Genomic DNA, 20,868 nt, shown 5'->3' on the forward strand with positions numbered 1-20,868 from the left:
ATTCTCCACAGTCGTAAAGGAGTATGATACGTTTGGTGCAGGAATTTGAGGTGTATTATGCGTAAATTACTGTTGGACGTTAAACGTCCCATTATCGAGCAGATTGATAACCACTCCTCCTCTGTGATGGGGGGGTCGACGTCAGCATTCCATCTTGTCAGACATGAAGTAGAGTCGTGTGGTGTATCTTTCTGTATAGTTCTATATAATTTAGTGACCAGCTTGCCTTTTGTGGGTGTGGTAAGAATCATTTGTAGTGCAGCAAGAGTCTTGGGTTCCTGTGTGAAGCTCGCGTAGTGGTCCTTTATGGCACGCCGCAGTCTGTAGCATGAAAGCTGGAATAAAAGTGTAGGGTTGTGTATGTAGGCTAGATCGTCCCCAGTAATGTACATGCCTTCTGGGAAAATATCACTCATCCGTGTGATACCCGCTTCCCTAAGTGCCTACACAGCCCCCTGATCACTAGCCTCTGATAAAGCTGCATGCCCCTCTATTGGCATACCGGGCGCATATAATAGGAGCTTCTGCGTTCTTCGGCCGATCGCTTGCTATGCTGCTACTGTGGCGTCAAGTGTGTTTATCTCTGCTCTTGGGGTATGTCGGTGGGTGTATGAAATAATGCCGCATAGAGGGATAGGGTGCACGTCCCCTTCCTCAACAGCTATGTGAGGTAAGAAGTCGTGGGGTTTGTGCCAATAGTATGCGTAATGCGCCTGGCAGCACAGGTAATATACATAAAAATCTGGCGCATTAAATCCCCCTCTGTCGTACGTTAGTGTCAAGGTCTTCCAGCTTATCCTCGCCTGTTTAGTGCCCCAAACCAGCCTTAGTAGCTGCGTTTGTAATGTTTTAAAAAAGTGCTGGGTCAGCGGGATCGGTATGTTACAAAATAGATATAAAGATTTAGGCAGCACCACCATTTTTATGATGGAGATGCGGTCAGCCAAGGACAGGGAAAGGCACTGCATCTGTCTATTTGTGCAACTAATGCTTGATACGCAGCACCATAGTTTTCAGTCATTACCACTTGGGGGTCCCTATGTAGCCATATTCCTAAATATTTGACAGGATCTGCTGTCCAGACCAGTGGATATTCAATCGCTGGGGGGGTAGTCATTGCCGTCAAAGGGATAATGACAGATTTATCCCAGTTTATCTGCAGGCCCGATTACAAACCGAATTTGACATATTCGCACAGTATAGGGGACAGGTGTGTGTGTGGTTCTCTGACGTATAGGACCATGCCGTCCGCGTATAGTGATATTCCTACCGGCCTGTTATTAAAATTTAGAGACCCCTCTCTATGGATCTGCCTTCTCTTACAAGCCAGCGGCTCCAGCACTATGGCGAATATGAGTGGAGAGAGGGGGCATCCTTGACGGGTGCCTCTACCCACCTCGAATTGTTCAGACGTGTCTCCCCCAACTCGTACACTCGCAGACGGCCCTGTATATAAAATCTGTATCCATTGGAGGAATACCGAGGGAAAACCCATTTTGCGCTGTATGTGCAACATGTACCTCCATTCTATAGAATCAAATGCCTTTGCAGCATCTAGAAGAACCGCAACGGCAGGCAGGTCAAGATTCAGAACATGTAGCATTGCAAATATAGTACTGGTCAGGCAGTACAAGCATGGGCATAAGGGGTTGTAGCTTGGTGGCCAGTATTTTAGCTAGGATTTTGGCATCTAAGTTAATAAGAGATAGGGGTCGGTATGATCCGCAGCGTTCAGGGGGTTTATCTTTCTTTAAAAGGGTGATGATCATTGCTTGGCGTAGTGAGGGTGGAAGACGACCGGATTTATATGCTTCAGCGTACATTCCTAATAGGTGGGGTGCCAACATATCTGCATGGACCTTGTAAAATTCTGTAGTGAGCCCGTCAGGGCCGGGGGCTTTTCCGTTCGGAAGCGTCTTAATGGCATCTACCACATCCTCCGTGTCTATTGGGAGACTCAGATATGTGTCCGACGGCCATGCGCAGGCGATGTCTTGTAGGTATTTGTCCATGATGTGATCTATGGGCGGCTGATAAGCCCTACTCTGTAGTCGGCCCGCTTGTATTTTGCCCTGTCTTCCCCCCTCCCCATATCGCCAAGCAGCGTGGCGTTTGGAGAGATATTTCACCTCCGTGTCCGCTAGCGTGTTGTATTCGTCTATGTTCGCGTGTATGTCAGCAAGAATGGTTGTCGAGGGTGCGGTGTCATATAGTGTTTCCAGCTCTCGCATCTTCTTCTCTACGGCCGTTAGCTGTCCCCGGATGTCCCTCAGTATCCCCGCGGAGGTGCTTATGCAAGTGCCCCGTATCGTGACCTTAAAGGCCTCCCAGAGTGTTTCCTAACCGTCCACGGACCCCACATTTAACTCAAAATATTGCACTATGGCCGATTTTAATAACATCTGCATATGTAGGATCTAAGAGTGCTTCCGCCCTGAACCGCCAGGTAAATGATTTATGTGTGTTAAGCGGAATATGTAGTGAAAGGAGCACCGGATTATGGTCCGACAGTGTTCTTGGGAATGTTACGCATGTCTGCGACCCAACCATTTGCTCCATCGCTTAGTAGCCAATAGTCAAGGCGGGACCAGCCCCCGGTCGTGGGAGTAATATGTGTCCCTGTTAGTACTCTGGTATTTCTGCGTCGCCATGCGTCTACTAGTCCAAACTTAAGCATGCCATCTTTCACACAATCAGCAACCTTTACCATTCTGGCGCTCTGTGGGTTAGATTTGTCAGTCCGGGGATCGAGGTATGTGTTAAGGTCGCCACAGAGTATTTTGTCAGTTTCTGGCCATTTCCGAAGTGCTCTAAACATGTTTAGGTATGTCGAAGTGTCGTCAATTACCGGACCTGTTAGACCTGGCACCTTGGCGTGAGTCTCCCTTCCACTTTTTGCTGATGCGCCTCAGATGTTTTGCTGGTATTCGATGCTCAGGGCACTGCACCACGGCCAATCCATGCCGCAGTGCAAGTGCTCCCTATGTAAAGTGTATCCGTAATTGATTTCCATGATTGGCTTATTTGGTTTACTGTCAGTCCCCAGTAAAGTGCACAAAGAGTGCCGGGGCTTGTAGATACAAATGCCGCTAGTGGGCTTGCAGCGGTGGTTGCGCCACCCACCGAAGCGGCCTAGTAAACGATTTCTCGGGTCCGCCATTGCAGACCCTGCGAACAGTCTGGTACTGTCACGCTGACTGTGCAAGTGCCCACACTTGCCAGTCCCTAAACCTTCCCTAACCTTCATATCAGTCACCCCTATGGTAGGCCCACGGGCAGGGTGCATTGTAAGCGTAAGGTAGGACAAGCCTGATGTGTGTGGCATGTCCTAGTAGTGAATTGCCGCCTTTTTCGCTTCTTCACTATTGAAGGGCTGCCTGTTCTATTAGGCCAAGTGAGCGGCTGGAACTATTACACCCTATAGTCCCAACCGGCTCAGAGAGCACGGCGGCATGTCAAGTTTGGTATGCCTGAACTCAGAATAATAAAATACTTCCTTTAGCAAGGTTTATTTTAATATCCTGTGTTTGCAACTGCTACTTTTAGAAAGTTAGGATGTGTATCTGCTGTCTGGGTTTGTGTGAGTGACAGGGCTGGGGAATTCCCGGGGACAGTCGGGGTGACCAGGTGGTGAATAGAGTGCTTACACCAGGATGGGTGGGCGGAGTTGTCCTGGACTCTGAATAGGGTTGTGCTCCACCACCACAATGCTGGCTCCACCTCCTGTGGAGCGTCTGATGTCTCTGCCCTGCACCCTGAAAGAAGACAGCAGCGTCCTGTAAACAGAGTACTCCAAAAATGGGTTTAACCAGGCCCAGGCCCCCTGGCCTGCCAAGACAAAAGAAATCGATTATAAAGGTAAGAGCCCGGCGCCTAAGAAATCAGATCCAGTTTTGACCACGACGAACCTCTGCCCAACTAAAAGGACCAAGAGAAGCTGAGGAGAAGGAATCCTGCAGTGGTGCCTTGCTGAGAACGGAGAGGAAAAGCCCAGAAAGGACTTGTGCCTGAAACTATCTCCAAGGGCTTGATCACGAGCTTGCCCCCTGAACGGAACCCCAGGACCATTGGGTTCTATTCTTCTTGTGCCCGTCTGCTGTTGGGCCTTTAGTTCTTATTCCCTCGCCAGAGTTGTGACTCGGGTGCCTTCGCCCTCCACGGTCGTGACAGCTCGGAGCCTGGTCCCCCCGCCGCCGAGAGCCCCGCTCAAGCTTGAGTCGCTCTCCGCTTCAGTGCCAGGCCGCCCGCTCTCCTGTCACCTCACCTGCTACGGAGCACGCTGTGGGCCTCTCATCTTCTCTCGCCGGAATCTGCACGCAGCGCATCTGATAGCCTCGGACGGTCCATACGTCGTAACGTACCTGACTGTCTCGCTTTGCCCTCCTGCATACCTAGGCCGTGCCGCACCTCAAAAAGGTCTTCCGTACTGTGGTACCGAAGGCACAGTGCTGCACCCGCCTGACCGAGAACCCGATGCCCCACACAGATCCACAAGTACGAACTGGTGTGCTAAGAAGTAGTACGCCCCGCAGGCCAGAACGGCGCCTCGCCCCGTGAGCTGCATCAGATCCCGGATCGCCACAACCCTCCACACCGTCCCGCTCTCCCGCCTCGCACCTCGAGGGGGCTACGAGCCAGATAGACCCTTCGGAGAACCGTTGGCCTCGTCCAGGGTCCGCCCTCACGCCCTGAAGATTAGCCTTGTCTGCTCGCGCCACACTACCTAGAGGGTGAGCAAGGGTTATTTCTAAAGGAGTAGTTCTCTTACCCTGACTAGAGGAGAGGGTCCCTGTTTGTCACAAGTGCATACCTGTGCCAACCAGAGACCCCCGAGTCTAACATTGGTGGCAGCGGACCATAAATATTTATTATCGTTACAAGCACATTACCTAATTTCCCCAACACCATCGCCCATCGGCCCTCGGAGTCAGTATTAGTGTGGAGCGCTGTGAAGGCCAGCCCCTTTTTCACCAGTATAAGGACTCCCCTAGCGTAATTGGAGTATGACGATGCTAGCCGGTATGATGCCCAACGTTTGGCAATCCTGTCCTCTGATGCCTTGGTCAAGTGTGTTTCCTGTAATAGCGCAAGGTGTGTCTGGTGTCTGTCAAGCTGTACCAACACTTGCCTAATTTTTTGCGGTGTGTTTAGGCCCCGTACGTTCCAAGTTATGCAATTATAGGCGGTTCCAGTCATGTGTAGTGCTCATGAGTTATGTGTCGACGTTCGGTTTTGCAGTAAGATCGTGTCCCCGATTGCGGAAACCATGCGGTGTAATGATCTGGACCGTGAGTGACTTTGGCCTGTGAAGTACAAAAACATATCCCCCCTCCCCCCTTCCCACTTCAGCATACCCAACTTGCTAAAGACATGTCCCTCAGTGAACTTCCACAAAAGACCCAACAGTAATAAATTCAATTCCCATTGGGAATCACCCTTCGGGGGGTCATGGCGGCTACAGCCTATCCCAGATGAACAGAGGGAGGGGTGCCACCGATTGTACAACATTTCCCACCAGCTCGTAGCAGTTCAGTATACATAGTAAACAATCATACCTCCGTGAAAAACTTAAGAAATCCGGTATATAATATTTTTATCATTACCACCCGTCCACCCGCCTTTGATATCAGTGTCGCATGCCCTCTGATAGGCCTCGCCGTGCCCCTCTTACTGTTCATTCATCTACGTCGGATGTCTGGGAGGCCGGAGACTTCTGTTTCTGGCGCCGCAGTGCCTGCACATGGTCCATTGCATGCTTAGGCCTGTTGAAGATCTTTCCATTTCCATCGTGCCAACTCGCAGTTGCGCTGGGTATAGCATTGCATAGGGGATCTGGTCTTTCTGCAGCAGCTTTTTGACGGCCTGAAATTCCTTGCGCGCTGCTTGCACACTCGCCGTGAAGTCTGGGTAAAAGGATAGAGCATTACCTTGATAAGCGATGGAGCCTTTGAGTCTAGTTATTCGGAGAACTGTGTCCCTGTCCCTAAAGTTTAGTAGGCTAGCAATGATCGGTCTAGGAGGTGTTCCCGGCGGCGGACGCGCGCGAGTGATCGGTACGCCCTTTCTATTGCAATCAAATAGGATAGTTCTTCCTTTACGCAAATTTCCTGTAGCATCTTTTTAACATATTCCTCTAGCCTCCCTACATTTGTCGATTCTGGCAGGCCTAAGATGCGCACGTTATTTCGGCGCGAGCGCGCTTCGTGTCCTCATTTTTGGCCTGTATGACTGCCAGCAGTTTGGTGATGTCGGAGGTTTTCTCTGCCACTTGTTGAAGTCCGTCCCCGCATCAGAGATTCTTTGTTCAGCCTCGCCTATTTGCGTCGCTTGCTTGTCGAGTTTGTTGGAAAAGTGATCCATGCTGCCATTCAGCGCCTCGATCTTGCCATCTATGGCCTGTAGACTCGCCTGGATGGCCGCAAGTGACTTCTGAAGCGCCGTGGAGGAGTGCGTTGGTGCGTCTTGTCTGAGTCCGATGCTGCGGTGTTTCCAGGCTTGGACTCCTTGTGCAGCTCGAATGTCAGACGGGGTTGGTTCTTCTCAGGCTTGCCCATTATCCTGGAGGACGAGTAACGGCCGTAGTGTGTCGTCCCTTGTGGGGCTGCCGTAGTGGTTCTCTGGTCACACATGATTTTTCGGCACTCTGTTAGGCGTATCAGGAGTTAGGTGTGTCAGCGCGGGTGATATGGCGTGTAGACTGTTAAGAGGCGATGTGGCGTCGCTACGCTGTTGTCCACCACTAAGCAAGGCTCCTCAGTGCTGTACAATGCTCAGTGGCGCGGGCTCCGCACCCGATTCGCGGCTGGCGTCTTATAAGGCCGTGCCCAGTTCCTCGGAGGAGTCCTATGGAAAGCCCCCTTTTATCCGCAATGAAGGTGTGCACTGTCTGCTCCCCTCAGGTGGTGAGGAATGGGGCAGATTACAATGCGGGCTACAGGGGAAGTCCGCTATTCTCAGGCACCCTCACAGTTCGATCTCGGCTTTCTTCGCACAGCAATTATCGGCCTCGATGTGTGTCCGGTATTCTCGGCCGGTCCACCAGGCTTCCCAGGTCCTCTTAGCAGAGGCGGAGGAGCGCAAGTTCAGCCGGCCGGGCAAATTCACTCTTCCGCCCGCGGCCTATCTCCCGCCTCCGACGCCGGGCGCTGTCATAGTTCCTCTCCCCCAACACTCGTAACCAGCCAGCGCAGCCTCCGCCCTCCGCTCACTTGCAAAGCTGGTCGCGTCGTTGTATCCCAGCAGGAGGGGAGATCCGTCCGGTGCGGGCCACTGGTAGGTGGGATGTCACCCGGCTAGCTGCCCCTCGGGGATGTGGATCGCGGCGGGAGAGAGCGGCCGTTAGACGAGGGCCGCCATTACAGTATGGGCAGCGCGGTCTTCATCAGCCCGGTGTTCAGCCCCCGTACAGGCACCGTCAGGTATCGGCGGGTAGCTCGCGGGCTCAGGAAGTCAGTCCTGCCCTCGAGTTTATTATTGCGCCGAGCTGGTGCAGGATATCTTGAGGATAATTTGTCGGTGGCTTGCGGAGCTGCACTACCGTGCGGCCATTTCGCCGAGCCTCAAGCTACGCCCTAGTTGGGCCTTCTTGGTACTAATCTATGAGCATGCCTTGGCCCGTCCGAGGTGTCCTGTATCATGTGTCCTGCTAGTAATTGACTATAGTAATGCCCCTTCTGGAAAGTCCGATACACTTAATATATGCTATATCCTACATCGTGGGACTGTTGTATTGTTTTTTCTTGTTCTGAAAATAAGAAAAACATTTTTAAAAAATGATGTTACGTATTGCCAAACAAGTAACTTCCAGAGGGCATCAGAGCTCATTCTACTGGGGCAAAGTCTTCTACGTTGTCTCTGGCAGGTGGAGTGCGCATGGTAGAGCTCTGCAAAGCTGCGACTTAAGCTTCTTTCACACCATCTTAAAGCACTATTGTTTTGATTCGGAGGTGTGAAGGGAGGGGCACTTTGCGTGATCAGTCCATCATACCTTTTTATTTCAACAACTCCTTTAAGTCTCTCTTCCTAATTGTGTATTGCTTGAAGAATATGTTCAAACGGTAAGGGATCTGCAGGTAGAAGTTTTTACCAGAAGTAAAAGTTGCATACCTTTGCTAAGCATCTTTCTGTTGGATACTCTGACTACCAACCTGCTCCGTCCACCTCCCCTTCTTGAAGACTGGTTTTATATTAGAGTCATTAAAATAAGGTTCCAAGTTTAGATTTGCTCTGCACCTTGCTGATAAGGTGTCGCGCTCTTCCAGTCCTCCTCCAAGGCATAGGAAAAATGGATAGCCTTTTGCTGAGGGGGCAGTCGCTTTTTGGCGTCACTGTCATGATGGTATTGTTTCCGGTGCCAAGATGGAACCAGCTCGCCCTACCTGTGTGAAGAACTATTGAAAAGTTTCAAATACAGTCTGTCGCTTGGACAGGTAAACTGGATGTATGCAATTCTGCTGTGTCTGTTTTTTTCACCGTATAGTTAATGATTTGCCACTTAATCATTTGCTGCATAACCTGCAGATTTTAACCGAATTTGTTTCTAGCTCAAACAGAGCAAAAGTTACTAAAATATGACGACATATTCACACGCAGGGGAAGTCCCTTCACAGAAAGTAAATGGTCCTCTTTCAGTTGCTTATTTTTGTATTTGGTTGTTTAACTGGTAATAATGAGATGAACCAAGAAAAGTAATGCTATGAGAAAGTGCAGAATTATGCCGCTTAATGTTGGGTGGTGCAGTTCCTTTTTGTGTAAGCAAGACAATGGGTATGTCAGTTGCTGTTCGCTAAGTATCCTAAATACATTAAAATTTTGCACATTGCTAAAATCAAATAATCTGTACTATGTTCCTTAGGCATTACAGAACAGCATACAATCTTGTGCATGAGCTCAGGGCACATGAAACAAACATGCTGGAGATCAAGACAATGGCCGGATTTATAAACTACAAGGTAAAGTACCAAAATAATTCCAAGGTGTGATGTCTAGCATCATAAATCAGTGAATCGTCACATGATTTGACTAACTTTTTGTATAATATGAGTGGTGAAATATAGAAGGATGTATTTTCAATTGCAATTTATCTATGTTCTTTTCTCGATTTATAGATCTGCCGTCTATGCTTTCAGCATAACACCCCACTGGATGCGATTGCTCAGTTTCGAAAACACATTGACTTGTGCAAGAAAAAAATAGGAAGTGCTGAATTGTCGTTTGAGCATGCAGCCTGGATGTCCAAACAGTATGTTTATGTGTAATATTTTGTCAGTATTTAATGTTACATTCTGTGTGCTCTTAAATTCATTTGCATTCAGGGAACACCAAATAAAAACAAATCTAGCCATTTATTTATTTATTATTTATTTATTTTATGTAGTTTATAGAGCGCACAGCTACCCCCGAAGGGGTGTCCCGGCGCTAAAAACCTGAGCCTCCGTGGGAGAAGAGAGAGCATAGAGCAAGGAGAAACAGTAGAGTGAATCAGCCATGTAGAGGAGGTTGCCAGGGGACCCATGAGATTATCTGTTTATGACGACTTTCTGGCTCTGCAACCTCCACAGGAACATAAACATATGTATATGTAGATTAGAGTATTTATTTATTGTGTGGTGTTGTAGAGGACTCCATATAAAGGAGGTACTCTCCACCTAAGACGTGGGAACTCCGCAGGGCACCCAGCTTCTTTTCGCAGTTAAGGTGGCAGTGAAAAAAAGTGTTTTTCATTTTTGCTCCCATAGGAAATTTTGGTCAAGTCACATTTACACCAAACTGGGCATGGAGGTAGAACTTTACTCAAAATGTGCTTATGTTCTTTTTGTGTAAATCCATTCATTACCTTTTTGATATATAAATGTTTATAAAAAAAAGTTACAGAGCAGGTTTTAAATGATTGACACTTTTGTATATCACTGTTGTTTGGAACTCGTAAATATTTTACAAGTACAGGATTACAATTTTTATAAAACAAATCAGATTGGTTGAAGGAGCTTTTCGGCTTTCGTCCCTTTTAGATCCGGGTTACGCGAATTCGTCCTGCGGATTCCAGAGCTCTGATGGGATACTGCAAAACAAACATTTCTCTTGCAGCAGTCATTACAATAATCTGCTTGCAGTCCCAGTGTCTTACAGTTTAAAAAGATTCGCTATAAAAGGACACTCCCTGACCCCATACCACAGTGGGGCGACCCTCAAAGAGCACCACCAAGGTTAATGTAAAATATAATGAAAAGTTGACGGATTTGTGAACAAGTTTGAGTCTCGAAGCTCTGATGCATAAAATGGTTGGCGTATGCAGCAGGGTTGTGCGTACACAGTGGAGTTGTTCATTAAGTACATCATTAAAAAAACAAAACTGAAAAAAACAAAGTTGACAACTGAGTTCTGGTTCTGGCTCAAACGCTTAAGACTGTAAAGTCAAAAAAAGCTCGGCTTGGGATTCAAACAGTAATACAACAAGTACTTCAGACTTTCACACCTCTCGCATTTCAGTTTCATCCAGCACTTTATTTCGACCCCCAACTCCACTGAAGTTAAAAAACACACCAGCATGCGGTTGAAAAGATCTTTAATGCTCCATTCAATAAAATGACATCCCACATAAAAAGTAGTTATGAAAATTCATCTAGCCATCACAAAGTGAATCCTGTAGTTTTTTTTCGAAATATAGCAGCAACTGAAGGTACCTAAATCTGGCAGGCATTGAGACACAGCAGATGTTGACTATCTGGAAACACTGTGTGTCCATAACCATGACCAAAACAGATAAGTTATTGTAAAGACATATACGTTTTCTTATGTGTTCTCCTATTTGTGAATCATTGTGGTTTATTGTCGATGACTGTTGTTCTTAAAGAAAAAAAAAACGTTTTTTATTTAAATAAATGTACTTCACGTTGTTTTTAAGAGATTGTTTTGACATAACAGTCTGGTACGATGCCTTATCCCCTGGGATTGAGGGGCCTCTCTCTATTTACATTGATCAAACGTTTAAGACTACTGAAATTCGCCAGTTAAGGTTCTTAACGCACACCATAACTCATGGCATCTGCCATGCCGGAAACCTCAATTTGCTAATAGCTCAAGAACCATTATCATAGTAACAACAGGGGAAGCATCTCCGGTCATGGCGTGAGTTGTGTGTGCGGGGAATGACTGACAAATAAAAAAAACAAGACCTCTATAAACTACAAGGCCCTGCATGTTTGCCCACTGACATTACTGTTTTTGTTTCTGTTAACCCTCAGCTGCTGAGACTTTTCAGTCCTCAATGTTGTGTCCTTTTTTTCCAAAATAAGGGTAACTGTACGGTTAAAAATTAACGTTTTCATACACACAGGGATACAGGTCAAATTTGTGTCCTTAGTTCCCACTCTTGTTGTGGATACCCATGAAGAGAATTGAGAAAAAATGCTAAATGACTTTGTGTTGTGTATTTTTTTTCTCTTTGGATGAGGGGATGGCAACAACGCAATGTGCAGGAAAGCGTAGTGTTCCCCCCTTCCGCCCCCCCCCCTGGATGGGAGGTCATATGGCACTGTGGAGCATTATGGGAGACGTAGTTTATTCATACTGTCCTTAAGAGTTCACAAGCCCACAGTTGGGCCTCGTCTGGTATTGTCCGTTTTAAATCCTTCGTGCCATATGACCTCCCATCCAGGGGAGTGTGGAAACATGCATTTAACAAGAAGCGGGAGGCATACACGCATCTGTTCCATTCAGCCTCTGAGGAAGAAGGAAACTCCGTTGAAACGCGTCAGGCGACGAAGAATGGAGCAACTGAAACCTGCAGCGCGAGGCAGTGGATGTTTGTACCTGATTAAAGCCTTACAAAGGAACATTGGTTTTGGGTGCTGTTTTTTGCGAGGGCAAGTCTTGGAGCGTTGATATTTGGCGGTGGTCCCGCCGCCAAAGCTTGCACCACCCCATAACTGGGGCCGTGGGTTTTGAATATAAAGGAACCATATCGCGGATACCAACAAAGGATTTAAAACGGACACTACTAGACGATGCCCATCTGTTGGCTTGTGAACTCTTAAGGACAGTATGAATAATGACGAAAGACGTTTTTCTGAGCATGTTTAGGGACTTTAAGACAAAACTTCAGAAGGACCTCAGCCAAGACATCCAGTAACTGTTTATAATCATGTAACTTTTACTGATCTACCTACCCCTCCCCACTTTACTCCTCTCCACTTTCCTGCTACTGATTTCTGCCCTTACCTGTCCAGGCCCTAGTCCCCACCCTGTTTACCTGTGAATTTTCCCGCGTCATTTGAGAGCTAGCTATTCGGTTTGATGCTTGATGGAGCTACCTGGTTTAGCTATAGGGGAGACAGGTCGGGGATTCCCTCCTTGGACGTCACCTACCCAGTCGGTCTTTAGCCAGACTTCCTTTTGTCTCTCCTGTCGTCTCTTCCCGCTTCCTCCCTCTATTTATTATCTCTGCTTCGCTCCTCTTTCAATGTATTGAGACTGAACTTTTCTATCAGATGCCCGATGGAGCTACCTGCTTTAGCTATAGGGGAAATGGGCCGTGGACTCCCTCCTTGGTCGTTACCTACCCAGTCGGCCTTTAGACCGTTTTCATTTTGTCTCTCCTTGTTGTATCTTCCCCTATCCTCACTTTCTCACCTTCCCTGTCCCCTCTCCTCTACGCTCCATTTATTATGACATCCATGTTCCTTAAATTGTTTCTTATTGAGACCTAGCTATCTGGCCAAAGCCCGATGGAGCTACCTGATAGCTATAGAGGAGATGGGTTTTGGGACTTCCCCCTCAACCGTCACCTACCCAGCCGGTCTTTGGGCAGACTTTCCTTCGTCTTTCTGCTGTATCTCCCTCCCATCCAGTTTTTCTGCGAACCTCTTCCCTCGACACCTGAGACCGAACTACTTTGTCTGATGCCCGATGGAGCTACCTGGTTTAGCTATAGGGGAGAAGACTGTGGATTTCCTCCTTGGTTGTCACCTACCCAGTCTGTCTTTAGACAGACTTCCTCTCGTCTCTACAGTTGTCTCTTCCCTTATCCTCACTTTCTCACCTCACCTACCCCCACTTATTTTCTCTCTCCTCTCCTAACGTATTGCTCACTGTTCGTTGTAAGGTATAATTGTTGATATTTTTCTGTTATACTGTTAAACCACATTGTTGCACTTCATTTCGTCCCTCCTGCTATCTCCTCCCACATCCTACCGCTTTTTATGTCTCTCCCTCTCCCTTCTCTCAATGTATTGAGACTTTATTTTTTTTGTCTGATGCCTGATGGAGCTACCTGGTTTAGCTATAGGTGGGATGGGCCGTGGATTCTCTCCTTGGTCTTCACCTTACCCTGTCGGTCCTTAGACAGATCTTTTTTCGTCTCTCCATATTGTCTCTTACCTTATCCTCCCTTTCTCACCTCCCCTGCCCCCTCCACTACCTCTCTCTCTTCTTTCTCCCCTCTCCTAATTGTATTGCCTATTCTTTTTTTGGGATTTATTGTGTAATTGTTGAACTTTTTCTGTTACATTGTTGATTCTCATGTAAAGCGCTCTGATACCTTCGGGTCTAGCCAGCGCTATATAAAACTCTTTAAATAAATAAATAAATAAATAAATAAATAAAATCATATAGTCAGATGACCGCATAGATAACGGGCGATACGCCGACCTGTCTAATGGGTCCCTTCCCAGTTTCAGAAGCGGGATAACGATAGCCTCTCTCATGGAAGTTGGGAGCCTCCGCTCTGCCCGCGCCTCTTTATAAACCGCCAACAAATTTGGAGCGAGTAAATCAATATAAGTTGAGTAAAACTCAATGGGTAGGCCATCTGTGCCCGGAGTTTTGTTGCGCGCCATGTGTTTAATGGCACCTCGTATTTCCCCCACTGTGTGTCCTGCCCCAATAAATCTGCTTGCTCATCCTGCAGCCAGGGCAATGTTATATCAGCCAGGAATTCTTCCAGGGCTACGTCTGTGCCCCTGGACCGACTCCTATATAAGCCATCATAATAAGCTAAAAACAAACCGGTAATCCCTCTCGGAGTGTAGACCGGAGTTCCCAACGAAGAGTTCAACGCCAAGATAGATGTGCCCCGGGGCACCGGGTTGGCTAGCCAAGCCAGCAGCGTGCTCGCCTTGTCCCGATCCGCGTGCTCCCGTGCCAGGTAAGTCCTGTGATCATAACAACGTAATCTCTCCATCTGGGTCGCCACCTCCCCCCTGGCCCCTGACCGTTCTTCCTGCACCTCTGGGTCCTCCGGCCTATCCTCCTCCGCCCGCGCAGCCTGGTTTCTGCTGCTTCTACTTCGCGCAGTAATGTCTTCCGTACACCCGCCAGTTTGGGAATGCACATCCCTCTCATCACCACCTTAAAGGCATCCCACTCCATCGCTATATTAGACACCGTCCCCTCATTGTCAGCAAAGTATTGCTCAATGCCTGTTTCTATATCCTTACGGAAGACCACGTCCTCCAGCATCTCCGGTCGTGACCCGATATTGTTCTCACCAAATACTCACTATTAAGTACTTTTGCGTGTACGTCTGGTGTGTACAATATGGCATCCAAGCGCATATGCAGTTCATGCAATGCAGAGAAGGAGTAGTCACGATCTTCTAGATGTTGCATTCGCCATGTGTCTACAAGCCCCCACCTTTCCTGCCATTCCCTTCTGGCTCTAGATATCCTGTGTACAGGGGCCTCCGGTAATGGCGGGTGTGACCTATCCATAGTAACATCAGTTATTGAGTTAAAGTCCCCTCCCAATATCACAGGGCCAGTCAGGTAAGGTGCCTGTTTTCCCGACAGATGGTCAAAAAAGGCCATCTGGTCAACATTAGGGGCGGAGATGCTGCATAACGTTACGTCCAGACCGCTCAGTCGGCCCCCCCCCCACCACTACAAACCTCCCTTCTTGGTCAGCAAATTGGCGGGTCATCTGAAAGGGTACTCCTGCCCTAACCCATATTAGTGTTCCCCTAGCAAAAGCTGAATAAGTTGTGCAATAGACCAGCCCCCTCAATCTTCGCTGCAGTGCAGTACCCTCCGCTCGATTAATGTGGGTTTCCTGCAGGAATGCAATATGTACCCCGTTCCACACCAAATAAGCATGTACCCTGTGGCGCTTTCTCATTGTATGCATCCCTCTCACATTCCACGTTAGACATTTAAAATCAAGTATTGTCCCCATGTTGATCCTTTACCCCCTAGAATCTCCGTACCTTCTCCATGGACACACCGGCAGCCCCTGCATCCCCAAACAATCAACTCAACAGTCCACAACAACCCCACCCCAGAACAGGTCCTAACAAATCAGCACCCATCCAAACTCTCAACTAAATTGCTTCCCTGGTAGCTACCAGGGAGCGCCAAATACAATAGAAGGGGGGTGTCCAAGAGCCAGGCGACACCGAATCAGAGGAACCACGCCTTACTACACACCCACTAATGCCACAGCTCCCGCTGTAGTTCCCCAAGTTAAGGGAGCCCCACCCCAAGTCCTCTCCCCACCCAACCCCCCATCCACATCATCACCATCTCACCGTACCCCACATTGTGATAAAGAAAAAGAGGGGGGAGTGTCAAGAACCAAAAGCACCCTCCAGTCCTGTAGAAAGTCTTACTGTACTATGCATCGGCAATCTCATCAGCAGTCCCTGGTGTGACATGAGGCATAGTGACGCTCGCCGAGTCCGATTCTTCAGACACCGTCCCAGCTAATCCCTTCTCAGAGTCTGTCGCTCCCTTCTTTTCCGGTCCCTGCTCTTGCGATATCTCCGTCACTGTCTTAAGCGCCGCTGATCGTTCTTTCTCCGTCTGAGATATCGTTGGCCTCTGGGATCTGAGCCTCCATCTTCCGGAGCGCCGTGGCCGGGGAGGACGTGGTTCTCCTCCCGGCAGCCTCCGGGCCATGACCAGCTTCTCTCTGTTTCGCCCTGTAGGATTCCAGCCAGTCCCATGCTTTCTCATGAGTGTTAAAAAAGAAGGTTTTGCCGTCCATGGCCACTCTCATTCGTGCCGGAAACATCAGTGAGTATTGTAATCCTTCTGTACCTAGTGCTTTCTTTACTTCCAAGAAGGAGGCCCGCTATCGTTGCACTTCGAAGGTATAGTCAGGGAACAGCGTCACACTACCGTTATTCACCCTGAAGGGGCCCACAGTGCGTGTCCTATTCAGAAGAAGATCTCGGTCTTTGTAGTGGAGCAAGCGTGCCACCACAGGCCTGGGTGGCCTACCGGGGGTAAATGGGTGAACCAGTACCATATGCGTCCTCTCCATGGTAAAGAAAGGGGACAATCCCTCTGGGGCTACCTCTGTCCTCGACCAGTTTATGTTTATTTTTATTTTGCATAGTTCATTAAAACCATTGCAATAACATATTCCAAAATTCATAAAACATACATGTTTAAAACAATAAAAAGTGAAAAATTCAATACACTTTAATATGATAGTTCAGTGGTGCTGATTAGAGACAAACATTTATTCACTGGAAGCTGGAAAGTGCATATCTTGGTTTTCGCTTGCTCTTGCTCAGCTTAACAGTTTGTCGTGTTTTCCACATGGACTCTGCTTGTTGCACAATTTGTCTCTCTGCTGCTGATGGACATGCTTGATAAGGTTCCGCCAAGTCCTTTTGTCCATCTGCTGGTCAGCTTGGGTCGGCGGGTTTTGTAGAGCATTTTTCAGTATTTTTGGCATTCTCCGTTCGACCACAAATCTGCAGTTTAGATTGGTATTTGACAGTTTTTAAGAAGGCCAGCAGCTCTTCACATAGGCAGATTACGTGAAGGATGTAGCCATTATTGGAGTGACACAGCCCGCATGTATTTTGTCCATTTGTCCTCATCCTTGGTGGTAGGTGCTCAGTGCATGGAAGAATCCCGAGTCTGTGCCTTAAGTAGTTCATTTTTATGGCTTTGGGATAGCCCTGATTAAAGTATGTATGTGGAGTTAGTGATTTGTAGGAGTTGAGGATCATCCATGCATGAGATCCTTTTGAGAAAATTGCCTTATCATCCAGTAAAGAGAGTGATTTTATATTTTTCCAGACTTATTTTTTGAAGTTGGGGTGACCAAGTTGTGCATCCAAAAGATCAGAGAGTTTAGTGGCGTCCAAGGCTAGCCGAAGGTAGTTTCTCGCCTCAGAGAAATCCCTGTGTTCTATGTCGCGCCACAGCAGATGGTTTAGCGTGTTTGTAGTTGCGCTTCTTATCTTGTGCCAACAGATGATGTATGCCCCAAACCTGGCTAAAACTTTCCTCAACCAGGCCTCCAAATAGTCCACCATACTGGCGCCTTCCACTCCTTCATGCAGCCCTACCACCCGCACATTGTTCCTTCTGTTCCACCTCTCAGCATCCTCAGCTCTCTTCTCCAAAGTTTGCAAATGCTGATGCACTTCTCCCATCTGTGTCTCAAGAGCCTTGTGTGCAGGCTCTAGGACTCCCAAAGTGGCTTCGGTTTGTTTTACCCGGTCTGCCAGTTTTGCGAGGTCTGCCGGTGAAGGCCCAGCCCCACAGACACCTGTGCTATATCCTGCTGGAGGGCGTCCCTAGTGTCCGTGATGGCCTTAAGTATCGCCTCCACTTGCTGTTGCATCATAACCTCAGGGTGCAACTCCAACGCCTCCATCTTCAGGTAATCCACCGCCTCCTCCTCTAGTTCCGGCAATTCCACCGGCTGTCTACAGATTCTCCTCCAGTCCTCCGCTTTCACCGGAGAGTTTTCAGGTTGTTCCGCGTTACGAGGCGTCCTCACTTTTCTCCTCAGTAGAGGCTAACCGCCACCCAGCCTCCAAGGCTCATAAGACAGTCGACTGGCTTCTCTTCTCTGGTCGTGATACCACACAGTGAAGCGCTCAGCTAGTCCCCTAGCACCCCAGGCAGACGCTCCCCCCAAAGTCGCACCTCAATAGGCTGGGTCTCAGAGCAATGGTTGCAGGCAGCCCCACCTCAGGTCCAAAGGCCCCGGCTAGTAGTCGTAGCTGCACACATTGTGCCATCTGATGGCACTGTGTTCTCCAGGGCCCCAATCCCTGTGCACTGCTCTGACCCTGCGGGGTTCAGCCTCCATTCCTTGCTCTCGGTGCCACACTGAATTTGTGCACACTCGTGCCAGCAGTGGTAAGTTGTTGCCACTAGGCGTCCAGTGGTGGAATCCGCATCTAGTTCTCCACTGCCTAAGGGCAACTCAGGCGTCGAATCCAGGCAGTCCCCACAATGCCCTACAGCCTCCGCTCACCTCTCTCCGCTGCTCCCATGTTCCACACCCGTAGCCCGTCCAGCTAGCTCCTCTAGCCCCTAAGAGAACCTTCTGGGGGCTTCCTCCTGGCTTACTAATGTCAGGGCCTTTCCTCTGCAGACTGCTCCCACAGGAGCCGCACCTCCACCAATCTCTCCTCCAGTTCAGATGGCGTCTCCTCCGGGAGCTGCGTAGCCCGCAGTTACGTCCCACTTCAATGATCCCAAAATGGCAGCTGCATACACACTGCAGTCAGCCTGCCCGCGACACAGCTCCCGGTCCTAATTGGGGGAGATCTCCACCCCAGAACACCTTGTCCATCCCCTCAGCGCATAAGAGCCCCGCTCAGCTTCTCCTCTCCCGCTGGGGCCGCTCCGGTCGCCCTGAACTTCACCGGGAGGAAGGGGCACTGAAATGTGGGTGGGGATAGCTCTGTGTTTTTCTGCGGCTGCCGCTGCTCCAAATCTGTCGCCGCTGCAAAATTCCGGGACCGGACCCCAGCCCCCTCCGCTAGGCGGTCGGCGCTCAGCAGTTCGATCCACTTCTACACTGTCTCGCTGGTTTCCTGCCGTGCTCCGCCACGGATCAGTTGTTTCCAGCAGCATCCGGCGCCATTTTTAGCGACCGGGGTCCCACTCTATTTCTTACTCCGATCGGCAGCGGTGATGTCTTTTTCGCCGATGAGTGCCGCAGACACCTCCAGGGCGGCACGGCACATCGCCAGACATGATTTTTAGTGTCGATAGCGGCCCCCTATCAGGAGTAATGTCGGGGTTGGCCCTGAGCTCTCAGCTCACGCGGCCATCCACATCGGCTCTTAACCTACGCCCCCCAGTGAGCAAACCTTCACCTGAACTATTTATTACGTGTTTGTGTATCTTTATATCCATCACTATTTTCATCCGCCGGGTACCCTGACCACACCAGGGTGGCCTCGGTGCCGGACACCCTACACTACCTTCAATTCCACAAGAAATAAGAGCGCCACACACCAGAATGCAGGAAAGTGCGCGCTTTATTCAGCAAAGGGACAACTTGCTAACAAAACCTAACACATTTCAGCTACTCTGGTAGCCTTGTTCACAGTTGAGCTATGTCCTTGAGTTTGCGGCATAAATAACATAACTTTATACGCCCTGGTCAGACTACTAGATTTCACGTGGTCTTGACTTCCTGGAACTCCCAGAATGCTCCTTAAATGTAAGTCTCCGTTTTCAAATGTAAAATCACTGCAATTCCCTTTCATTTGGTTTTCTTCCAACTATGATAAAGCACGGATACTTGGCAGTCTCAATTACAAACTTTAAAGAGTCCTTTTAAAGTGTTCATATCCACGCTCATAAAGTTGCTGTGCTGCCACTTGTATAACAATTGATTGCAGTGCTTGTGTGTCCTGAATTCCATGGAGACGGGTGTCCTTTACTCTCCCTTGCCTCTGATCCAGCGTCACTATAGAAATTCTGTCACACATGCGTCACCATTCACTACCTAATACTCACCATACTATTAAAACCAAGGCCCATACAACCTATGACAGAAAATCATGAAGCTGAATCATGTGGCCTAATTAATCACACTATAAAACTCATATGTACAATATTTAGAACTGCAGTATAACATTTTTATTCATAGATGATCAAGAAACATTTAATTAGACCACTGAGGCTAATGAATTAAGATAATGGTAACGACCAATAATCAAGACCAGCTTGACGTTTTAAGTCTTTTATTTTTTAAAGTTTAAAGTTTCAAATCTTTATTAACTCATTTATTAATTTCAAACATTTTTATTAAATCAGTTTTAATCAATAGTTTATTGGCTCAAAAGGTCTGGCACTTCAACATTGCACAGAAATAACGAATTAAATAAAACATCAACCCTAAACCCTAAGTTAAGCTTTCTGACCTGTAAGGAAATAACATTTATTAGAACATTGGAATGTTGGGAGCTCCATTGAAAACCATGGAGTGCTCTGGGCTTATAATGGCTGGTATAAGCCTGGAGCTCCAACATTCCAATGTTTCTTTGTTCACAGCTCTGGCTCCGAACAAAGGCTTCAGGGAACCTGAGGGGATTCCAATCCCCTCACGCTCCCAAAAGGCTTTGTTTTTTTTGTTAGAACATTCTGTCCTCTATTGACAATGTTGTAATAGCCTTATAGCCCTTCGTAGATGGGCTATAATGCTATTAAAGTCCCTCTCCCTTGTTAAAGGCCCTCGCCTTCGGCTCGGGGCCTTTAACGCTGGAGAGGGCCTTTAATAGCCGGTATAGCCCTCTACGGCGGGCTATAAGGCTATATTAAGCAATCCTACGTGTCCAAAGGAAAACGGACAGCACTTCGCCCTCAGGAAACAGTCAGCCCCGCTCCCCTCAAGAGGCCAAGTTTATATACCTTTTCTTACTCACTAATCTAACTAAACTATATGTTTTAATAATTTCCAACACCCTGATTGGTTGCTGTCTGTCAGACCACCAAAGCCACCTCTTTCCAGAGTGACAACGTCACTTCATCATTGTTCATTGACTTGAAGCGACACCAGCTTCCGAGGATTTGATACAGTAGCCAAAGTTATTTCTCTGTTTCCTCCAAAGCTCAGCCAAACCATCCCTTGTCACTTCCTTGGCCTTGTAGAAATAACATCCAGAGC

The 20,868-nt window shown here is 48.2% G+C and overlaps 1 protein-coding gene across 2 annotated transcripts in view; it reads left to right on the top strand.

Annotated features, from left to right (window-relative positions):
- The window catches only part of TRAPPC11 (trafficking protein particle complex subunit 11), a 461,933-nt gene that overhangs the window by 101,650 nt on the left and 339,415 nt on the right, over positions 1-20,868 (top strand). For both annotated transcript variants that reach the window (XM_086962470.1, XM_086962471.1), the window contains exons 8-9: positions 8,855-8,951; positions 9,108-9,241. In XM_086962470.1, the coding sequence (XP_086818596.1) occupies positions 8,855-8,951; positions 9,108-9,241 (231 nt within the window). The remainder of the gene's footprint in view (positions 1-8,854; positions 8,952-9,107; positions 9,242-20,868) is intronic.

The sequence above is a fragment of the Lissotriton vulgaris genome, chromosome 3_1 (assembly GCF_964263255.1).
Source record: "Lissotriton vulgaris chromosome 3_1, aLisVul1.2, whole genome shotgun sequence".
Taxonomy (NCBI): domain Eukaryota; kingdom Metazoa; phylum Chordata; class Amphibia; order Caudata; family Salamandridae; genus Lissotriton; species Lissotriton vulgaris.